This window comes from Cryptotermes secundus, unplaced genomic scaffold (assembly GCF_002891405.2).
Source record: "Cryptotermes secundus unplaced genomic scaffold, Csec_1.0 scaffold4, whole genome shotgun sequence".
Classification (NCBI taxonomy): Eukaryota; Metazoa; Arthropoda; class Insecta; order Blattodea; family Kalotermitidae; genus Cryptotermes; species Cryptotermes secundus.
Genome location: NW_019742439.1, coordinates 366658 through 385975, shown reverse-complemented (window position 1 = coordinate 385975; position 19318 = coordinate 366658). Strand labels below are relative to the sequence as shown.

The 19318-nt window shown below is 43.3% G+C and overlaps 1 protein-coding gene across 2 annotated transcripts in view; it reads right to left on the bottom strand.

The window, feature by feature from the left end:
• LOC111873058 (furin-like protease 1) overlaps window positions 1-19318 on the bottom strand; it is a 605196-nt gene that overhangs the window by 563856 nt on the left and 22022 nt on the right. Inside the window, exon 2 of one of the 2 annotated variants that reach the window (XM_023867440.2) lies at window positions 15225-15339. In XM_023867440.2, coding sequence (XP_023723208.1) covers window positions 15225-15339 — 115 coding nt within the window. Of the gene's footprint in view, window positions 1-15224; window positions 16108-19318 lie in introns of those variants that run through there. The other variant, XM_023867438.2, reaches the window with a different exon arrangement.

Genomic DNA, 19318 nt, shown 5'->3' with positions numbered 1-19318 from the left:
TAAAATACATTCAAGAAATTCACGAAAAAGAAGCTTCCGTAGTGTTCCGTGACTATAGTTGGTTTGACTGTTATATATAGTCGATGATTTTTTCCTCTATCTTTGTATTTAATGTAATAAAATAAAAATATAATTATAATATAGTAATAAAAATTCCATGTTGAGTTTTTTTATTTGATCCACTGATTTAACTTAAAATAGTGTAACGTATATTTCACCAAAATGTTATATCTTAAAAATTTGAGCTCCTAGGCAAAAACTAATGCCATATTTGAATTCAGGGCATCAAATTCATATGAAATCAGCTCCAAATACCCCGGCACCAAAACAGCTGTTGGCCTGTGTAATTTTTCACCTTGCAAAAGAAATTTCTACTTCAAAAGGACTAGGATGATAAGAATTTTGAAAACAGTTCTACAGTTACAAATTAGTAATGACACAACCCAGTGACTCAGTTACCCGTGTCTGTCCAAATTTCCATCGCCATCAAGTCATTAGAGAGGGTCAGATACAGTAAACGGGCACAGACAACACATAACGTACTGATATTATTAATAAGCAAACCAGTGTGCACTATACTCACGAAAGTTCAGATTTATATAGCAAAACATTTCCATGGAAGATTGCCAGTATTTAATGCATGGGTAGATGATTACCTAATTTACAAATTATAATATATATTCTGTGCAACTATTGTGTGAGAAGCTCTTTTTCGCAATTTAAATTATCAATATTTGGGTGCCAAAGTTGGCACTATGATTATGAGAGGTGAGCCATAAAACTGGCCATAGCACTGCGATCTTCAATGGTCTATTGTGCTTTAAAAGTTGGCACTAACTTCGCCGACAAGCGGCGGTCACTCGGTCGGTATAGTTCGCTTGCGAACTACAGGCCACGGAGTTTTTCTGTGTAATATTCGGGTGCGGATTATAGTTTGGCACGTATTATATTCGATTAAAACATATATAAAATAAGAGAAATGTAGAGGATTTTGGAAGCTAATCTGAATTAATATTTACAGAGTTGAGAATTTGATGGGGATCCCCGACACGTGACGCTGCGAATGTGAACTTAGAACCCCTGATGTCATGCTAAGACAGCTGGAGCTTGTTCTTGTCCAATATATATGAATTTCAGCATATAACACACAAACAGAGATCATACGGAAACACTGGAATAACAAATTTGTTTCCATAGGTAATTTTTATGTTCATTAAAATCGTCCCGCACGTAACCTAGTCGCTGTATCGACTGAAGTCGTCCGTGTGCTCAGTTTAGGGCCGCGTTTATAGAAGCGGCGATCAACTTCACGCATTATTAACCTCGGCATTTGATGAAGGTCAAGAACATTGTCCAACCGCTCAACACGCGAGGGCAGACCCGGTAACCACTGGACAAAAGTTTCGGACGTGAAGCCTGGGACCAAACTTCTTACCCCGTCGGGAATTAAACCCCTGTCTTACAATGTAGCCAGTATTTTAAGCGACTGTGGCATTCTCTAGAGCAGTGTTTCTCAACCGCCGGGCCGGGGCCCGGTACCGAGCCCTGACATCGATTATACTGGGCCCTCGTCTTATACAAGAAAAATAATTCACCGGTCCACTCAGCCTCGTGAGGATAACTGAAGAGCTACCTGAATGGAAAAGTAGCGGCTCCGGTCTAGAAAACCGAAATTAACGGCCGTGGGGATTCGTTGCGCTGACCATGCGACACCCTCTATCCGCAAAAGTTGGCACTAACTTCGCCGACATGCGCTCGGTCGGTATAATTCGCTTGCGGACTAAAGTCCACGGAGTTCGTTTTAGTTTACCGGGCCGCGGGACTCACAACGGTTGAGAACCACTGCTCTAGCGTTTCTTCACTCCATGCTGCTGAATCCAAACTTCTCGCAATAGGTTATAACCGAGTTAATCCGTAATCACTGCATAAAGAGATTGTCCCATTTTAATAGGGAACTGATACACTTCCGTTGAGTAACCTGTTAACAAATAAGAACTGAAAGAATCGATTCCATTAAGAATGCAGTTGGGTCTAATACATATTCCAGGCACGCTGCCATGGCTGCTGAAGACTGTGGGAGAGGTGACGGCCAAGGTCGAATTGTAGCTTAAGATTTTTTGGTTCTCTGACAGTAAAAACAGTCTTCGGCAAGCGTCCTTCCATTGTAGCTTCCTCGCTTTATACAATGAGGATAACGCAATCAAAGGGAGAATACTTCACAAAATTAATGCAATGTCTCGCGAAACAATCCTTAACAAAAGGAACAAGAAGGTATGGAAAGAACAATTATTTTGGACTTCAGGTTCACGCAGCTGTCTTCCGGGACATAACGCAGTGTAGTCCGATGAAACTCAACCGACGTTTCGGAGAAATATGCCGCTGAAAAATAACTCAAGCAGCATGAAGTAGGTAGCCAGCTGGTTTCTTGCTTAGCTCACTCTGAAACCTCGAATAATGATGGCTTTAGAGGTGCATTAGCTGCTGATACTATCTGCGGCAACCCTGAAGATGAAGAGGGCATTTTCCTCCTAAACGTAGGATGACTTTCAACAGGCTACAGGATACTACAACAACAATCAAGTATGGTTTCTTTCAGATGTTTCTACGTCCATAATAAAGCTAACATACACGATAAATTAATAATTATGCGCTAGCATAGACTCGAGTAATGGACTACGAAGCTACCTACACGATTAGAAGCAGGTCGTGAAAGGACGCGGTTTAAGAAACACAACGGAATTTAGCTAGAAAAATGTGGGAAACTTCGGAACACTAACTCCGTACCTGCCTGAAGAAGGAAACACTAAAACGTGTTTAAGAGGGGAACACAGGCCACCACGATCCAATATCAGTGTATTATAAACAACGTAATGTGAGATAGACGTATGCTATATAGTGTTAGGATCAATACAGACACGCGGACCATGGAAGGCCTACATGCTTAACTTAATTTTAACTAAAAGCAGAAATAACCATTTAAGAATAATACTAAGAGTAATGACATTTCGATAGGTTTTAATAGTATAAAATTTTAATATCTTTATACTTATTTTTTTTCAATACCCTTTATAAATTTAAACGTTTGTTTTATACACGATTTTAAACTAATGTTAGGATCAGTGTAATTTTCTTTTTTTTATTGCTACTGGGGTGGGACTAAGACCCTTGTACTGTGGCCACTTCTGGCCTACTGTACCAGCCCCAGATGATAGGTGAGGGTGATTGTGGAGCACTTGGTGGAATGAAGATTGGCAGGGGAAACCTATTGTATTGTATTCTATTGTATTGGAGAGGGTGGGTTTTCCCCATGCACTTAGACCAACTGTTGGTCCATTGTGCGTCCGCCTATGATATTCTACCAGTCTCTATTCCCTACCGGTACTGGTGCGTGCCATCAGTCCCGACTCAGCCAGCGAGTTCGGCCTCTACTGGCTAAGCGGTATCTCGATGCTTCCCCCACCTACCAGAAGCGTTAGAGACTACTGTTGGGCGGGAAATGTCCTGAATTTGGCTCAGTGGTCCCCTTAGGACATGAGGTTCTTTTACGTGCCGTAAAGCTACGACACGGGACCCACGGCTTAAAGTCCCTCCCGGAGGACTTGTTCCCTGAATTTTTCCGCCCTTAAAAATTCCACGACCTCCGCCGGGTTTGAACCAGCGTACCTTGAGTCGCGAGGTGGGAACGTTACCCCTAGACTACGGAGGCCGCTAGGGGAAACCTAAGTACTCGGAGAAAACCTGCCCCAGCGCCACTTTGTCCATCACAAATCCCACTTGACCAGACCCGGGATCTAACCCGGGCCGCCGCGGAGGGAAGCCAGCGACTAACCGCTTGAGCTATGGCGCGGCTTAGGTTCAGTGTACGAAAGCAACTGTATAACCTGTGCATATAAAGGTGATTAAAAAAAGACAGAAGCACGTTATATATTTTTTTTAATTTCATTTTATTTTGTAATATATGCATCAATTTGCAATTAAGTGGTAATAAGACTTGTTATTTGCATCATCTGAGGATGATTATATGAGTCGAAACATGTACCGATATCGCATTCTAGACCAATAAAACTCAACTGTACACAATAAATTGTGAGTGAGTTATTTGGCGAATTGTTGTGCTGAAAGGGAAATAATACGACAATAATTTATATACAGTACAACACAAAACAGGATGTAGTCCTTAAGGAAAGTGAACTCCGTTTGTTAGTATTCTAGTGTATTAATTATCGCAATGCTGTTCAATAAATCACGAATCCAAGCAAGTGTAGCCAGCTTATTCATCGAGTGTGTGCGCGTGTAGGAACGCTCTTCGTGTCTTGCCAGAGCAAGGCCCCTTACGCCCAGAGATAGAAGTCATGTCCTACCCAGCCACAGACCAGAGCTCGTCAGCTCCCTGCTGGTTCTTACCCGAAAGCATTACGCAAATTTGTAGCACTGCAACCTGGTGACCCTGGCGCCCAAATAAGTGCCTCTGCCTTCCCAACCCATCATCTCAACACCAACGAGAAGAGGAAGGAGATAATTTCAATACGTCAGCAGTGGAGTTTTCGGTATTGTCTACCGCCGGAGAGGACCACCCCCCAGGTAACGTGAGCTATCACCAGGTAAGATAAAAAAAGGGTAAAACTATCCTTGTAACATGCCGTGAAGGCCCACAGGGTTATGAGACGTCGAGGCTCTCACATTATCTAGACAATCGGCTCACAGATCGCGGTGAGGTTGTCAGCCTTACGCGCCGGCCGCCCTTTATCCCCCAGGAAGATTCCTGGTACTCGTTTCGGTTAGGGGCCACCTCAGAGCCACAGTGCGGCCACAGTCTTGTTAAATATACACAAACAGACCTGCAAAACCGTATATTCGTTATCGTCATCAAACGAGAAGCTAAATATACGTTTGAGTGATCGCTACGCTCTTGTTTTACCATCTGAAATACACGAGAACTCTCTCAAGACAAGTTACATTTCCGGCAGACTACACCACATGTTGGGTTACTACAATGAATAGTTCATGCGATGGTATTACCCATGCCAAGGAAACAGAACGCAGCGGCATGATCTGCAAACACAATTTCACGAACAGCAATAAAGTGATTCACAAGTTAACAGTGCGGAAGGTCACACACACATACAGACATGTTGAAAACATAAGCCTATATTCCCTTGGGCTACAAAATAAAGTTGAGCAAACGAAAAAGTACAATAAGATAGGAAGAGAAATGGTTTTGCTGCATGTCCCTCGTCTAAAGTTCATACACAACTTAGGCAAAATAATAAAAGATGAAAGATTCTTGGCAACTGAATACAAAGGCGAAAGACTTGTTATTTACAGTTCCGTCCGATACCTTATATTCCATGAATGTGGACCAAGAAATGCTACTCTTCACACCATCCGACATTTGTAACGAAAATACGAATGAAACGACACCTGGTGTTCATCTTTATACTGCAAGCGCTATTACATTTTAGTTCTCACTCTGTGAACCGCGGTACTAGGGTGGCAATGTTTCTGTGGAGGAGTAAGCCACCTACACGACTGAATGACATATACTCGTATCCTCTCACCTGAACATACTAGCATAATAACTTACAAAAGTCACAACTACTGTACGTGGCAACGCAAACATGTTCAGTTTAACACTATTAGTCTATGACGTAAGCAAGAGGTGACGAATCTGTATTCACAAATCGATGGGTACTAAGTACATGTAAATTTTCCCCCTCCCCCGGTTTAATTAAGCGCCACACTTTGAAGATATATATGGGAAGCGGAGATACAGCTCCACTGATTCTCAACCTCGGCCAGATGTAAGACACGGTCGCTTTATCAGTGGGGAAATGGCCTCCAGAACATACATGAAACGCGGCTGAGTGAGCCCCACTGTCGGGACTGGACGATTCTTCCTTCGAGTAATCGAACCTCGATTCGTCAGTTCTTCAGCCCACAGCTTAGTCACCATATAGTCTGAGTAGATGCCCTGTAGGCAAGGGGGGGGGGACATGGGTAACCTCGCGTCCAAATTCTTCAGGTGTAACGCGACGAACTTTCGCAGATGCTCCTCGATCAGACTGATGGAGCGTTCCACCACGCCACCCGACTGCGAGTGGATGCGTGTCTTGCTAACTCCTACGTGTTCCAAAACTTCCTGTAACAGACGGGACTCGAGGTTACGGCCCTGGTCACTATGAAGCTCCCGCGGTGCTGCGAAGCGGCAGAACTTGGTAATCACTGTCGAAACCTCTTGGTTCGAAAAGGCGCAGGCTTCCGGCAACTTGTTAAATTGTCCATAGCGATCAGGAGGTATCGATTTCCTTTACTGCACCGTGGGAAGGGCCCTGCTACATCATACGGGGCCCCGTCGTTGTACTGGTGCAATTGGCCCCGACTTCCGGTTCGGGGGCCGCCGTGTATTGCCTGCAGCCAGTACTACCTTTGCCAGACCTTATTCAGAATCTTGTTGACACCAAACTGACCTCCTCAGGATCCACCATGTTCCTCGTTCACTTTGCTATATTTGATGGTCCCTATGCGGATCCCCATTGGCACTCTAGTATTCCATTTCTCACAGTGAGGGACTTCCACTGGGCACAGTACCTTTTGGACGTGTGGATGAGGTAGAGGATGTATTTACATTCTGGGCACTGTCCGGTTTCTACTCCCCCCAGAATGGGACCTATGTCCCGGTCATTCAGTTGTTCAGTTCTCAGAGCGGCTGGAACGCAGCCGGATGTGGCTACAGTTGTAATAGCTCGTACTAAAGGCAAAGAAAATATTTTATGCTATTTTGTGGTAAATGATATTCTCTAAGTAAAAAAAAAATAGTAAAGCTATCCTTGTACCAGGCCGTGAAGGCCCATAGGGTTGTGAGAAGTTGAGGGTCCCACATTATCTAGACAATCGGCTCAAAGATGGTGGTAAGGTTGTCAGCCTTACGCTCCGGCCACGCTTTTCCCCCCAAGAAAATTATTTAATTAATTTCTGGTACTCATTTCTGTTAGAGGCTGAGTCGACGCCATGGCCATAGTGCGGCCGGAAGGATTAGGTATATTAAAAAAAATACAGTGACCTCATCGGGAATTCAACCCGCGACCTTCCGGCTTGTAGCATAGTGCCTCAACCAACTACGCTACCGCGTGCCCCGATATTATCTAAGAGTAAACTTAAATTATTTTCCTTATGCTTGTGTACGTCACATATTTTCCGTGACTGCTTACATAATGGGGGCTGTTTCTTTGCACTTTCTCCATAGTAGAAATGGAGCCCGTGCAGACGATCATATGTATTACGCTATAGCAAGACTTCTATGCGTTACATTAATACAGCGTATTAAAACTAAACTATTGTCCGCAATACGTACATCGCCTTGGCACTTCTAATTCCTCGTTTTGTGCATATAACGAAATTAACTTACAATCTTTTATTAAAGGTCACAAAATGACAAAAGAAAAAACTGAACTACGAGATATATAACATTACCAAACTTTTGACAGCTGCTAAAACGGCAAAAGTACAGAAAGTTAGAAAGTTTCGAAAGCATAAAACAGATGGATGTTCCGCGGGGCACGCTCTGAGATTTTCTTTCTAAGAATTCTGATCTAAATCAAAACGAAGATCTATCCAAACTGACAGAGACCATTCGCTCTCACAGCAGACATTGCAGTAAAATTTTATAACTATATCAGTATATAACATGTACATGTATGTACTATGTTCTGTATTGTTCCCTTTATGTTATAGTCTTTCCTTGTCTGAATCAGTGTAAGATCTACTACCACCGGGTGAATACCCAATTGCAGTAAAATAATAATAATAATAATAATAAAAATAATAATAATAATAATAATAATAATAATAATAATAATAATAACAACAATACCAACAACAACAACAACAACACATATGAAAGAGTTGGAAGGTTCCCATTGCTGCGGTCCGGGTTCGATTCCATGGTAAGGTCATGTGGGATTCGTGGTAGACAAAATGGTACTTTGGTGGGTTTTCTCCGATTACTGCCAATAACCACCCCCTACACTGTTCCGCATAGCCCTATCATCGAGGCTATACTGTCTCGATGCCGACAGCGTCGTTAAATAACAAAAATTACCAGGATTTCGTTTCCATGATTAGGGAAGTACTAGCCGAAAGCGATAAAGTTAAAAAACCTAAAGTTGTCTCTGTAGTTAATTAATTAATCACTAAGCCATGAAGGCGTATGGGGGAGTGGATCTATAGATCCACATTTACCTCGGCACTGGCTGGAGTGCTCAGCTTTACGTCCTTACCGCTTTACTCCTGGGTAGAGACCCCCGGTACCTATTTGACAGAAAGTAGAGTGGGCTCCAGAAACGGTCTGGACGATGTAGAGAAAATTCTTGACCCTATAGGGACTCGAACTCTAACTCCTCGGTCGTCCAGCTCGTACTCAGCCGCTATACCGACTGAGCTATCAGGGCTCGAAAGCGTTAGACGGGAAAACCCGACAAATGCTGACAATGACAATGCAAGAAATGGTGGCAACTAAGCTATAAGAAAGGACCTTACACCATGATCCCATGAAAATCTCGGCTCGTACAGAACTTTCGCTGCAAAACAGAAGATGACTAGTGATTTCTATATAAATTAGAGACTAATGGAGAAGAGACGTCCGATCGCCTGTGCTACTGCGACGAAACGTTGTGAAATCAAGTAAGGTGATTACATCAGCACGCAACCAGTTCGTGTATAGAGGAAAGTACACCGATTGGGGGGAGTCCCCTAAACATTTGGGATGTATACGCGCCAATGGAAGGCGGATTCCACCTAAGATATTTTTTAAAAGTGTTCGATGAAACGAGTTTGTCACACAGGACTGTTTTCAAAATGCCATGGTAAATTCTGACCTGAGAGAGTGGATCAACCGTCGCCTGTTCTTGGAATGGTTTATGTTCTTCATTAACGCCATCTCTCCTGCTCGTCCGATTATTCTGACAACGGATTCATACAGAGTTTTAGCATGTCAACTCCTCGAGAAGCTGCTGCACTATCCGATTCATTTATCAGTTAAAACTCTACAAACATGAAAACGGTGTAAAACTGTGCGGTTATGTCTGACACAATGTCCTAAAGGAAATTTTATCAGAAACTAGCCTCAATATTGGAGTTATTGATTTACTATTCCCTCGAAACCCAAACAAAAACAAAAAATAAAAACTGTGGCCTGTAGTCCGCAAGTGAACTACACCGACCGAGCCACAGCCCCTTGTCGGTGAAGTTAGTGCAAAATTTAGCGGAAAGAGGGTGTCGCGTGGTCAGCGCAACGGATCCCCACGGCCATTAATTTCGATTTTCTAGACCGTAACCGCTATTTCCTGGAAATAGCTCCTCAATTATCCTCACGAGGCTGAGTGGACCCCGTTCTAGGCCCACTTCTTCTCAGATAATCTTGTAGCGCCGAGAATCGAACCCTGGACCTTGGGATCTGCAGCCAGGAACTCTGACCACTAGACCACAGAGGCTGTCCTCTAAACCAAAATTCGCTGCAACATCGCGTTCTATTGCTTTACCTCTGAAGTGGACACACTTCTTACATACCTAGCACTAACGATACAGATACATATTTTAAAGGTGTCAACAAATAACGTCCACCAAACAATCAATCATTCGTATTTCTTACTAGTCTGGAGTGAGATCCTCATTTCACTGACGTTACAGAAGAGAAAAACCGCTAAAGAAGAGAGACCCAAGCAACTGTCACTATTCAAACGATTTTCATATCTTTCATGGAATTTATGATGTATTACCCTAAGGCTATTGACCGGTTACTATGAAATGTATGGCTTTGATCAGTGACCGGAAACAAAACAGTAAAACCTGAAAGTCTTGAACATGCATAGTTCAATTTACGAAGGAGAATGTCTCATTCTTACCAATGCTCCAGTTCCATCAAAGGGAGAGTCAAATGTAAATGTTACGAAAGAACCCGCAACTTTTCTTTTACTAAAAAATCTGACACTGTAAACTTCTTTCATATTCAGATTCTTTGTAGCGGATGTAATAAATCAAACAGTAGCAAAATTTAATATCACATATTGACTTTCAGACATATCTAGTGGAAGTAACAGCACAGACAACTGATATGGACCGTGCTGTTGGAATCTGGTATTGTCTGAAGGTGTGGTCCTACAAATAAACGTGCCAGAAAGTACGGCGTGCAGTCACAGATTGATAGAATCTGATATAAATCACAATGAGTCATTCTCGTGAACAAAACATAACTTAACCTTTTTTTAAAATTCATAATATTATATTTCAGCATTCTGTTGTATTTATGTTTCACTCGTTCAACTCATTTCAGTTTCACTGCAACCCAACGTTTCAATTAAACAGTATTTGAATTTTCCGTTTCCAACTCAGAGAAGTTGGAAACTAAATTAGCTATAAGAACTTTACGTTCCACATCAAACAAACAAAAAATTAGTGGCCTCTAGTCCGCAATCGAACTATACCGACAGAGCGACCGCCGCTTCAGGGCGAAGTTAGTGCCAAGTTTAGCGGATAGAGGGTGTCACGTGGTCAGCGCAACTGATCCCCACGGCCGTTAATCTCGGTTATCTAGACCGGAGCCGCTATTTCCTTGAAACAGCTCATGAATTATCCTCACGAGGCTGAGTGGACCCCGTTCCAGACTCACTAGTTCTCAAAAAAAAACCTAAAAGCGCCGGGAACAGAACCCGGGACCTCTGGATCGGTAAGCAGTAGACAACAGAGAAGGTGGAAACTAAATAAGCTATAAGAACTTTATGTTCCACATCAAACAAACAAAAAATAAGTGGCCTCTAGTCCGCAATCGAACTATACCGACAGAGCGACCGCCGCTTCAGGGCGAAGTTAGTGCCAAGTTTAGCGGATAGAGGGTGTCACGTGGTCAGCGCAACTGATCCCCACGGCCGTTAATCTCGGTTATCTAGACCGGAGCCGCTATTTCCTTGAAACAGCTCATGAATTATCCTCACGAGGCTGAGTGGACCCCGTTCCAGACTCACTAGTTCTCAAAAAAAAACCTAAAAGCGCCGGGAACAGAACCCGGGACCTCTGGATCGGTAAGCAGTAGACAACAGAGAAGGTGGAAACTAAATAAGCTATAAGAACTTTATGTTCCACATCAAACAAACAAAAAATAAGTGGCCTCTAGTCCGCAATCGAACTATACCGACAGAGCGACCGCCGCTTCAGGGCGAAGTTAGTGCCAAGTTTAGCGGATAGAGGGTGTCACGTGGTCAGCGCAACTGATCCCCACGGCCGTTAATCTCGGTTATCTAGACCGGAGCCGCTATTTCCTTGAAATAGCTCCTGAATTATCCTCACGAGGGTCAGTGGACCCCGGTCCAGACACACTAGTTCTCAGAAAAATCTAGTAGCGCCGGGAATAAAACCCGGGACCTCTGGATCGGTAAGCACTAGACAACAGGGGCCACATGAGTACCTTTAAAGGAAGTGACAAGATGGCTCATCTGAACTTATAATAGCAATGAGGCGCTGTCCTGAACCTCCCCAACTCGACTACAACCCCGATGCTGTCCGCCTCACTCTACAGAGGGTCCGACCCCCAGGTATGGCATGGATTTATGACTACATTCTGATCACCATAATCATCATAAATCAACCCAATCATTATCATCAATACCTGAACCTCTCACTGGTTCTATTCCCCCCAAGTTAAAAACAATCCAAAAAATCACCATCTTCTGGGATGTGATGCCGTGTATTTTGGTAGACAACTACCAGCTTTAGGAAGCACCTGCCGCTTCTACCTTCAGGATATAAAGGGAGGTCTGACAGGAAATTCTCACGACCATATAAGGCTCAAGAAGTGAAGGGTCTTGTATACTTGTACGTCAGGCCCGAAACTCCGTTTGTTACAGAGGTAAGAAGTTAGTTACAGGTCAATATATTGTGTATACTTGTATATGTACAGTACAACGTGCTTTAATGTTAAGTCACAAGGAATTTGCCCGCAGAGTTTATTTGTGGGTTTCATAGGTAAGATAAATTTGTCCCTATGCTTAACTAATTAAGCACTACGCCATCAAGGCGTATGGGGGAGACGGTTTCAGAGTGACCTCCAAATTAACATGAATTATTTCGCTAAACGCCACAACGGACAGATGTTTTTAAAGAAGATACTATGTAGATTCTAGAGGGTTCTGACGATGGTGTACAATACTAAGAATTACTGGGTTTTTTGTACTCTGTCCATTATCCGGTATTCGTATAACGTTTCGGGAACTGAGTCTGTTTCCGTCCTCAGGTGAAGGGGAAAAAGACACCTATTCAGATGGGTCCCTTAGAAAGAGGTTACTTTGTGACACGTATTAGTGAATGACACGGTCAGTCGTGTGACTGTGTGGAAACAGCTCTGTGGAAATCAATGTTTTGCTATGACGGGCCACAAACATTTGAGGAAATTCGATAATTTCGCTTAAACCTGCGACTTTTTTCTTATCTGCTTAGTGGGGGGTGGAGTTCAACTGGGTCCACTCGGCACGGAGACCACTGATTGGCCTACTGTACCTGCCCCGGGTGATTATGATGATGGAGAATTTGGTGCAATGAAGATTGGCAGGGGAAACCGAAGTACTCGGAGAAAACCCACCCAAGCATCACTTTGCCCACCACAAATCCCACTTGACCAGACCCGCGATCGAACCAGGCCGCCGCGGTCGGAAGCCAGCGACTAACCGCTTGAGCTATGGCGCGGCCCTAACCTGCGACTTTAATTGCTTTCCGGCCAACTGATTGTGATAAGAGGTACCTGCGCATGTACATTTCGTGTGGTTAATAAATTATAAATAGACTTTATCTACGAAATTTGTACACAACATTCATTTGTTTGTTAGAAATTCCAAACGAGACAATGATATGAATGTTGCAACTATCGCGTACTGGAAGTCTAAACTAGCGGAAACCACATTCGACAACACAACATAAAGTGACATTCTGATAGTCCTTTTCGTGACGCTAAGATTGAAACTAACAGCTCGGCTCTGTGAGCCTCGAAACAGCACTGGCCGATAGTGTTGGCCAGGTAGGTCCCCAGCTGTATGAGTATATTCGTGAGCACTATTCCGTTGGGGCACGCGGTAGCGTAGTTGGTTGAGGCGCTATGCTACAAGCCGGAAGGTTGCGGGGGATCGAATACCGGTGAGGTGGATTTTTTCAGTTTACGTAATTCTTCCAGTAGTATTATGGCCCTAGGGTCGGCTCAGCTTCTATATAACAGAAATAAGTACCAGGAATATTCCTGAGGAGTAGAGAGCGGTCGGCGCCGACAACCTTACCGCCATCTCTGAGCCGACTGTCTAGAAAATGTGGGAACCTCAACATCTTACAACCCTATGGGCCTCCACGGCCTGTTACCTTACTATTCCGTTAGATATACCGATACATATATATTTATATGCTGCAAGCACTCTTCGACGCCTGGAGCTGAAATGAAACTCTGACAGTAATGCTACGTATTTCACACGCAGATGGAGCATGGGCTCATTAAATTAGGGCTTCTCTGTAACGGGTAGCCCTGTTCCAAGTTCTTTACATAAATTCTCATCTCTCCTTCCTTCTTATAAATTATTGCCTTTAAGTTCTTTGTCGAAGTATGGGAAATTTTGTTATTTCTTGCGCCGAATAAAAGTTCGGCTTCCCGCGGTGGTAATCGCTTCGGCCAGATTTGTTGCAGCACATCTGCCCCCCCCCCTATGCTTAGCACACCTGCCCCCCTTCCTTATACCTCTAAGATGTTTATTCACGCTCCACCGTAGTTACCACGTCCACACTCCACATCCTCAGTGTTTCATTTTGGGTATGTGACCATAGGATTCTTCTCCACGGGCCATATTATTGTTTAGAGCAGTAGCATCCTGACTCTTACATGACTTCCCCTCTTAGCTTTCACGAAATCCCCATACGCCCCAGCTTTCATTGAAATAAATGTAACCTTGCATTCGTATGCACGGGGGAGAGCCAGTAAATAGGTCACAAATGGATATAAAACGCAAAACACGTTATACTCGAAAAAAAAAAAACATACAAATTCCATGGTTCTAGTCCGCAAGCGAACTATACCGACCGAGCCACCGCCCCTTGTCAGCGAAGTTAGTGCCAACTTTAGCGGATAGAGGGTGTCACGTGTTCAGCGCAATGGATCCCCACGGTCGTTATCTCGGTTCTCCAGACCGGAGCCGCTATTTCCTTGAAATAGTTCCTCAGTTATCCTCACGAGGCTCAGTGGACCCCGTTTCAGAACCACTAATAATCAGAAAATCTGGTGCCGCCGGGAATCGAACCCGGGACATCTGTACCCAGGAACTCTGACCACTGGGCCACAGAGGCGCTCTTCATATTCGAAAGCGAAAACAAGAAACAAACAAAACATTCGTTTCTTGATATATCCTCCACCAACAGACACACTTGTCCCATCGCTTTACCAGTCCGTCGAATCCCGCAATATCAAAGTGTTTTGGCTGTTCTCTCAGCCACTTCTGCAGCTCCGTTTCAACCTCTTCGTCATCAGCGAAAGGTTTGCCACGCACTTGTGAACGGCTGTACGCGATAAATATTTTTCAGCGTAAACAGCAAACATTTCTTTATGTATATCCTTTTCGTTAAGTCCTTTTGCCCACAATAAAATGTACAACCCCGAAAAAAATTATTGTGACGAAACCATGGATGACGCCGAGATCCACATAGGCTTGTAGTGCCAGTAAATAATAAGTAAAGCTATCCCTGTAACAGGACGTGAAGGCCCATAGGGTTGTGAGACGCTGAGGGTCCCACATTATCTACACAATCGGCTCAAAGATGGCGGTAAGATTGTCAGCCTTACGCGCCGGCCGCGCTTTACTCCCCAGGAAAATTGTTTAATTAATTCCTGCACTCATTTCTGTTAGAGGCTGAGTAAACCCCAGGGCCTAGTGGGGCTGGAAGGATTAGGCCAACTGAAAAAAATATTCAATGACCTCATCGGGATGTGAGCCCGCGACCTTCCGACTTGTAGCATAGTGCCTCAACCAAATATGCTACGCGAAATAATAATAATAACAAATGTTTCTATGTGAAAAATACATGCATCATCACCACACCTATAGGTTATAGACTTCTCCTGACGAACCTGTGCTCATCTGTTTACTTAGCGGGCCATTCAAGGTTTACGATTCTAAAGTTGAAATCTCTGAAAGAAAGGGTCTGAAACTTACCTCTCCTAAATTGACGAAACCGTGTTTACTTGCAACTGCATCCGCTACCTGCAACCCTCCTTCTATATGGACAGCCCACTGACGAGAGAAATGCTGAGGCTGTTCTGCATTAGCCCTGCAAACCAAAGTTGTCACCATGATCACCAGGAGGAACAACGTTCGAGCACGGAGCACAGTTACCGCCCCCCTCTCACTTGAGGCTGACCAAAATGACAGTCTCATCTTCCGAACACTTGCGCACACTTCACTATTTAAAATACGCCAAATGAAATATCCTTTTAACGACAATTCGAAAATACGGGCTGATTTAAAATAGGTTAAAACTGCCTACTATTAATTTCGACTTGTACAACGATGTCGCTGTGTTTTATTGACAGTTCAATTTATGTTATTTTCGACAAAATGTTCAACATCCAATCCACACTTAGGAACTTGACATTTTCTATACGAAATAATCATTAAAAGACTTTCGCAGACGCACACTATGTTTACAACGTTACACGACGATTATTTGATACATCATTGTACATCATTGTAGCGTACTACAGCTACACGGTTCTACACAATTTTCCAACAGACTGTTCATTAAAAACATTTTATACTACTTTACCCTAACAGTTCATTCATCTATTAACAACAAACGAAGTTACAACCATTTTCATCCTCACACTGTTACACACAACACACGATAAAAATTAAAAACCAAACGAAAAACAGGAAATTTCACGCTAAAGAATACTAGTTAAAGTTGGATTTGTTACACGGAACATTTTACTATTATGATAATGTCAGTACGTGTCTATGGCCAGCAGCAGAACACATTGTCTCTCGTAACGCTCCGCACACGGCGCTGCCTTGGGCCACTCTGACAACCACGCTATGCACGGGCTGCAGAGGCTCTGCCGGTCCCCGTCCGGCACGCCGACACACAACCACGAGAGCATATCCGTAGCAGGCTTACCAACAACATTCATCCAAACTTTCTTCACAGCGGTTGGCATAAACCAACGCTGTTTCAAATGAGGATGACTTTTGGCAAATGTTCAAACAAGACAGAAATGAAGAATATATGAAGAGCTATTACAATTAATGCGTAAGTGAAAACATGTTAGACGAGAGTCGAGCTTGGGTTTGTTGCTTTGTAAGTCAGTCTCAACATGCCGAGTCTAGAATTTTGTTCTGTTGTTTGGTCCTGACATATACATGACCGATTAACAGAAACTCACCTTACTTTCACAAGTATTAGCTTAAGAATTAATTAACTGATTAATTAGTTCGATGGATTAAATGTTTAATCAGCAATATTATAATTATTTTTTATTGCTAGTGGGGTTGACTAAGTTCCTTGTACTGCGGCCACTTCTGGCCTATTGTACCAGCCCCAGATGATAGGTGACGGTAATTGTGGAGCAATTCGTGGAATGAAGTTTGGCAGGGGAAACCGAAGTACTCGGAGAAAACCTGCCCCAGCGAAACTTTGTCCACCGCAAATCCCACTAGACCAGACCCCGGGATCCAACCCGGGCCGCCGCGGTGGGAAGCAAGAGACTAACCGCTTGAGCTATGGTGCGGCCAATAATATAATTAAAGAGAACAATCCAATCCATTATGAGGCACGATTTTAACAAGCCGTATCATGGCCGGATTTAAACTTGCGGGGAAATCAAAATGTGAAGGCCCCTATCAGTAAAAACAAATGTAGGTTATGACAATTCTTTGTTATTCTTCTACTTCTTATTTCTTACAACTAAAAATACAAACTAACTTTGTGATTTTAGAGAAGCTGTATCTCTAAAGCCGATCACGGTGGCCGCGCGGTCTAAGGCACGAATTGTCTTCGCCCGCTCAAACAATGGGATCGTGTGTTCGAATTCCACTTGAGGCATGGATGTTTGTGTGCGTTTATTCTGTGTGCAGGTAGCGGCCTTGCGACGGGCTGACCACTCGTCCTAGGAGTCCTACTGACTGTGTAAAAAATCAAGACACTGAAAAGGCGGTCAAGGCCAAGAAAGGGCTGTAGATCCACAGATAGATAGATAGATCTCTACAATGAATGGATTGTACTTCTATTATGTGGAGGCCCTGGGGCGATCGCCCTAGTTGCTCTCTCTTAAATTCGACCATCAACCCCGTGGAGTGGGGTTCTTCTTCAGAAACTAATGACCGCTCAGAACAGTAAAAATATTTCCTGCCGAACATGAAAGTATATTTCTGTGTTCAAATAAACTCCAGAAACAAGAAACCACTCATGTTCGTCTAGTGCCGAGTTCAAGAACGAGTGGAACAATTCCTCCATAACTCCATATATATTCATGGCGTATGGGCGGATCGAAGTGACCAGAAGACGAGGAAGAAGACGTAAGAAGATGCTGGATGACCTTGGTGACAGAAGAGGATATTCTCATTTGAAGGAGAAAGCTCTAGATCGCATCAAATGGAGGAACTGTTTTGGAAGAGACTGTGGACCTGTCGTCTTGACAGATTACTGATGAATGAATGTTAAGCACAAGGACAACCTTACCTTAACTGACTAGTTACATGACTTACTCCGCTCTTGCGAACATCATTAGCTAACACCATGCGATTTAATCAGCTTGTTACTCAAAGTTTAGTTCAATTTAATTCTGTAGGTTGGTGTGTGTGTATGTGTTTGTGTGTACGTGTCGCAGTTCTACAGAATCAATCCCTTTCGCCGCGCTCAGAGCTCGGTCTACTTAACCGGACCCCAGTTCTACATCCTGATTTTATGTAAGCCTTAGGGGTACTCGCCAATTAAATATTCCACGAAATTCTCCATGGATTGAATACAAAACAAGATGCTGAGCGATTTATAATACAGCTGTACCCTTTGCTATCATGAAATGATTAACACAAGAAAGGCTGAATATAAAAGTGGGAGTTTCGTAACGTGAAACGAATTGAATAATTTTGCATTTTAATATAATTTAGACAGCGTCTCATTTTTATTATAAAAAGAGATACAAGTAACACACGATTCGGAATTTACGTACAACGTTTCTTGTGAAATCCTTTCATAGAACAAAACAATTTCTGTCAAGTAACAGTACACGTTATGTCCACGGTAACAGGATTAAAGGTAAAGATAAGGTAAAGTTGTCTGTGTGCTTAAAGGATTAAGCAACATGCCATGAAGACATAAGACGGAGCTGATGTACAACCGCGCAAATTTTTCATCTCGGTAGAAGACGAAGGGTTGGAAGGGGGGTCAGCTTTACACTCCGGCCGCTGTATCAGTGGATATGAGGTTGGGTGGGCACCAAAGACGGTATTGACGCTGTGGAGAAGGGAAAAATCTCTTTTCCGCGTTTCGAATGGGCAGCAGGAATAGAAGAGGAAAATTCAGTGGAGTATACACAGTTTCTAAAATGCGTTCTTCACTGAACAAAGCTGTTGTTTCAAAGCTGATCACAGTGCAGATAGTCAGAAATCATATTTCCACTCATTTCATATGAAATCCCTTTTACAGAAATGACGTAGATTTTAATGAGACATATTTTGTGGAACGTACAAATTCTGTTTGTACGACGATCCATTTCTTATACAACGTATGGATCGGAAGTTCCAGTGCCAATCCATGCAAAGTAATGCTTCTATTATAATGACAAGAACTGAACTCAAAATCGTTCCATCACATTTAATGTTCATTCCCAATGCCAAATTTAATCTACATCGGTCAAGAAATTCAGGGGCCGAAGCAAGCGACAATCTACGGGCTGGACGACCAATGGAGTCGGAGTTCGAGTCCTTGTAGGGTCAAGAATTTTCTCTTCTCCACGTCTAGACCGACTGTGTGACCCACAAACCTCCTAGCCAATGGGTACCAGGGGTAAAGCTGACCACTCCCCTCCAACTAGTGCCGAGGACAAGAAAATGTGGATCTATACATCCGCTTCCCCATACGCCTTCATGGCGTAGCGCTTAATTAAGCAAAGGGGCGACTTTACCTTTACCACTATTAGAAAGATTTATTGGGGTTAAATGAGAAGGAAAATATTGTGAGCCTCCGCATGCGACAGTGACACAGAAAAGCTTTAAAGTGCCAGACACGATAAATACGTGTAAGAGTGAGCCAC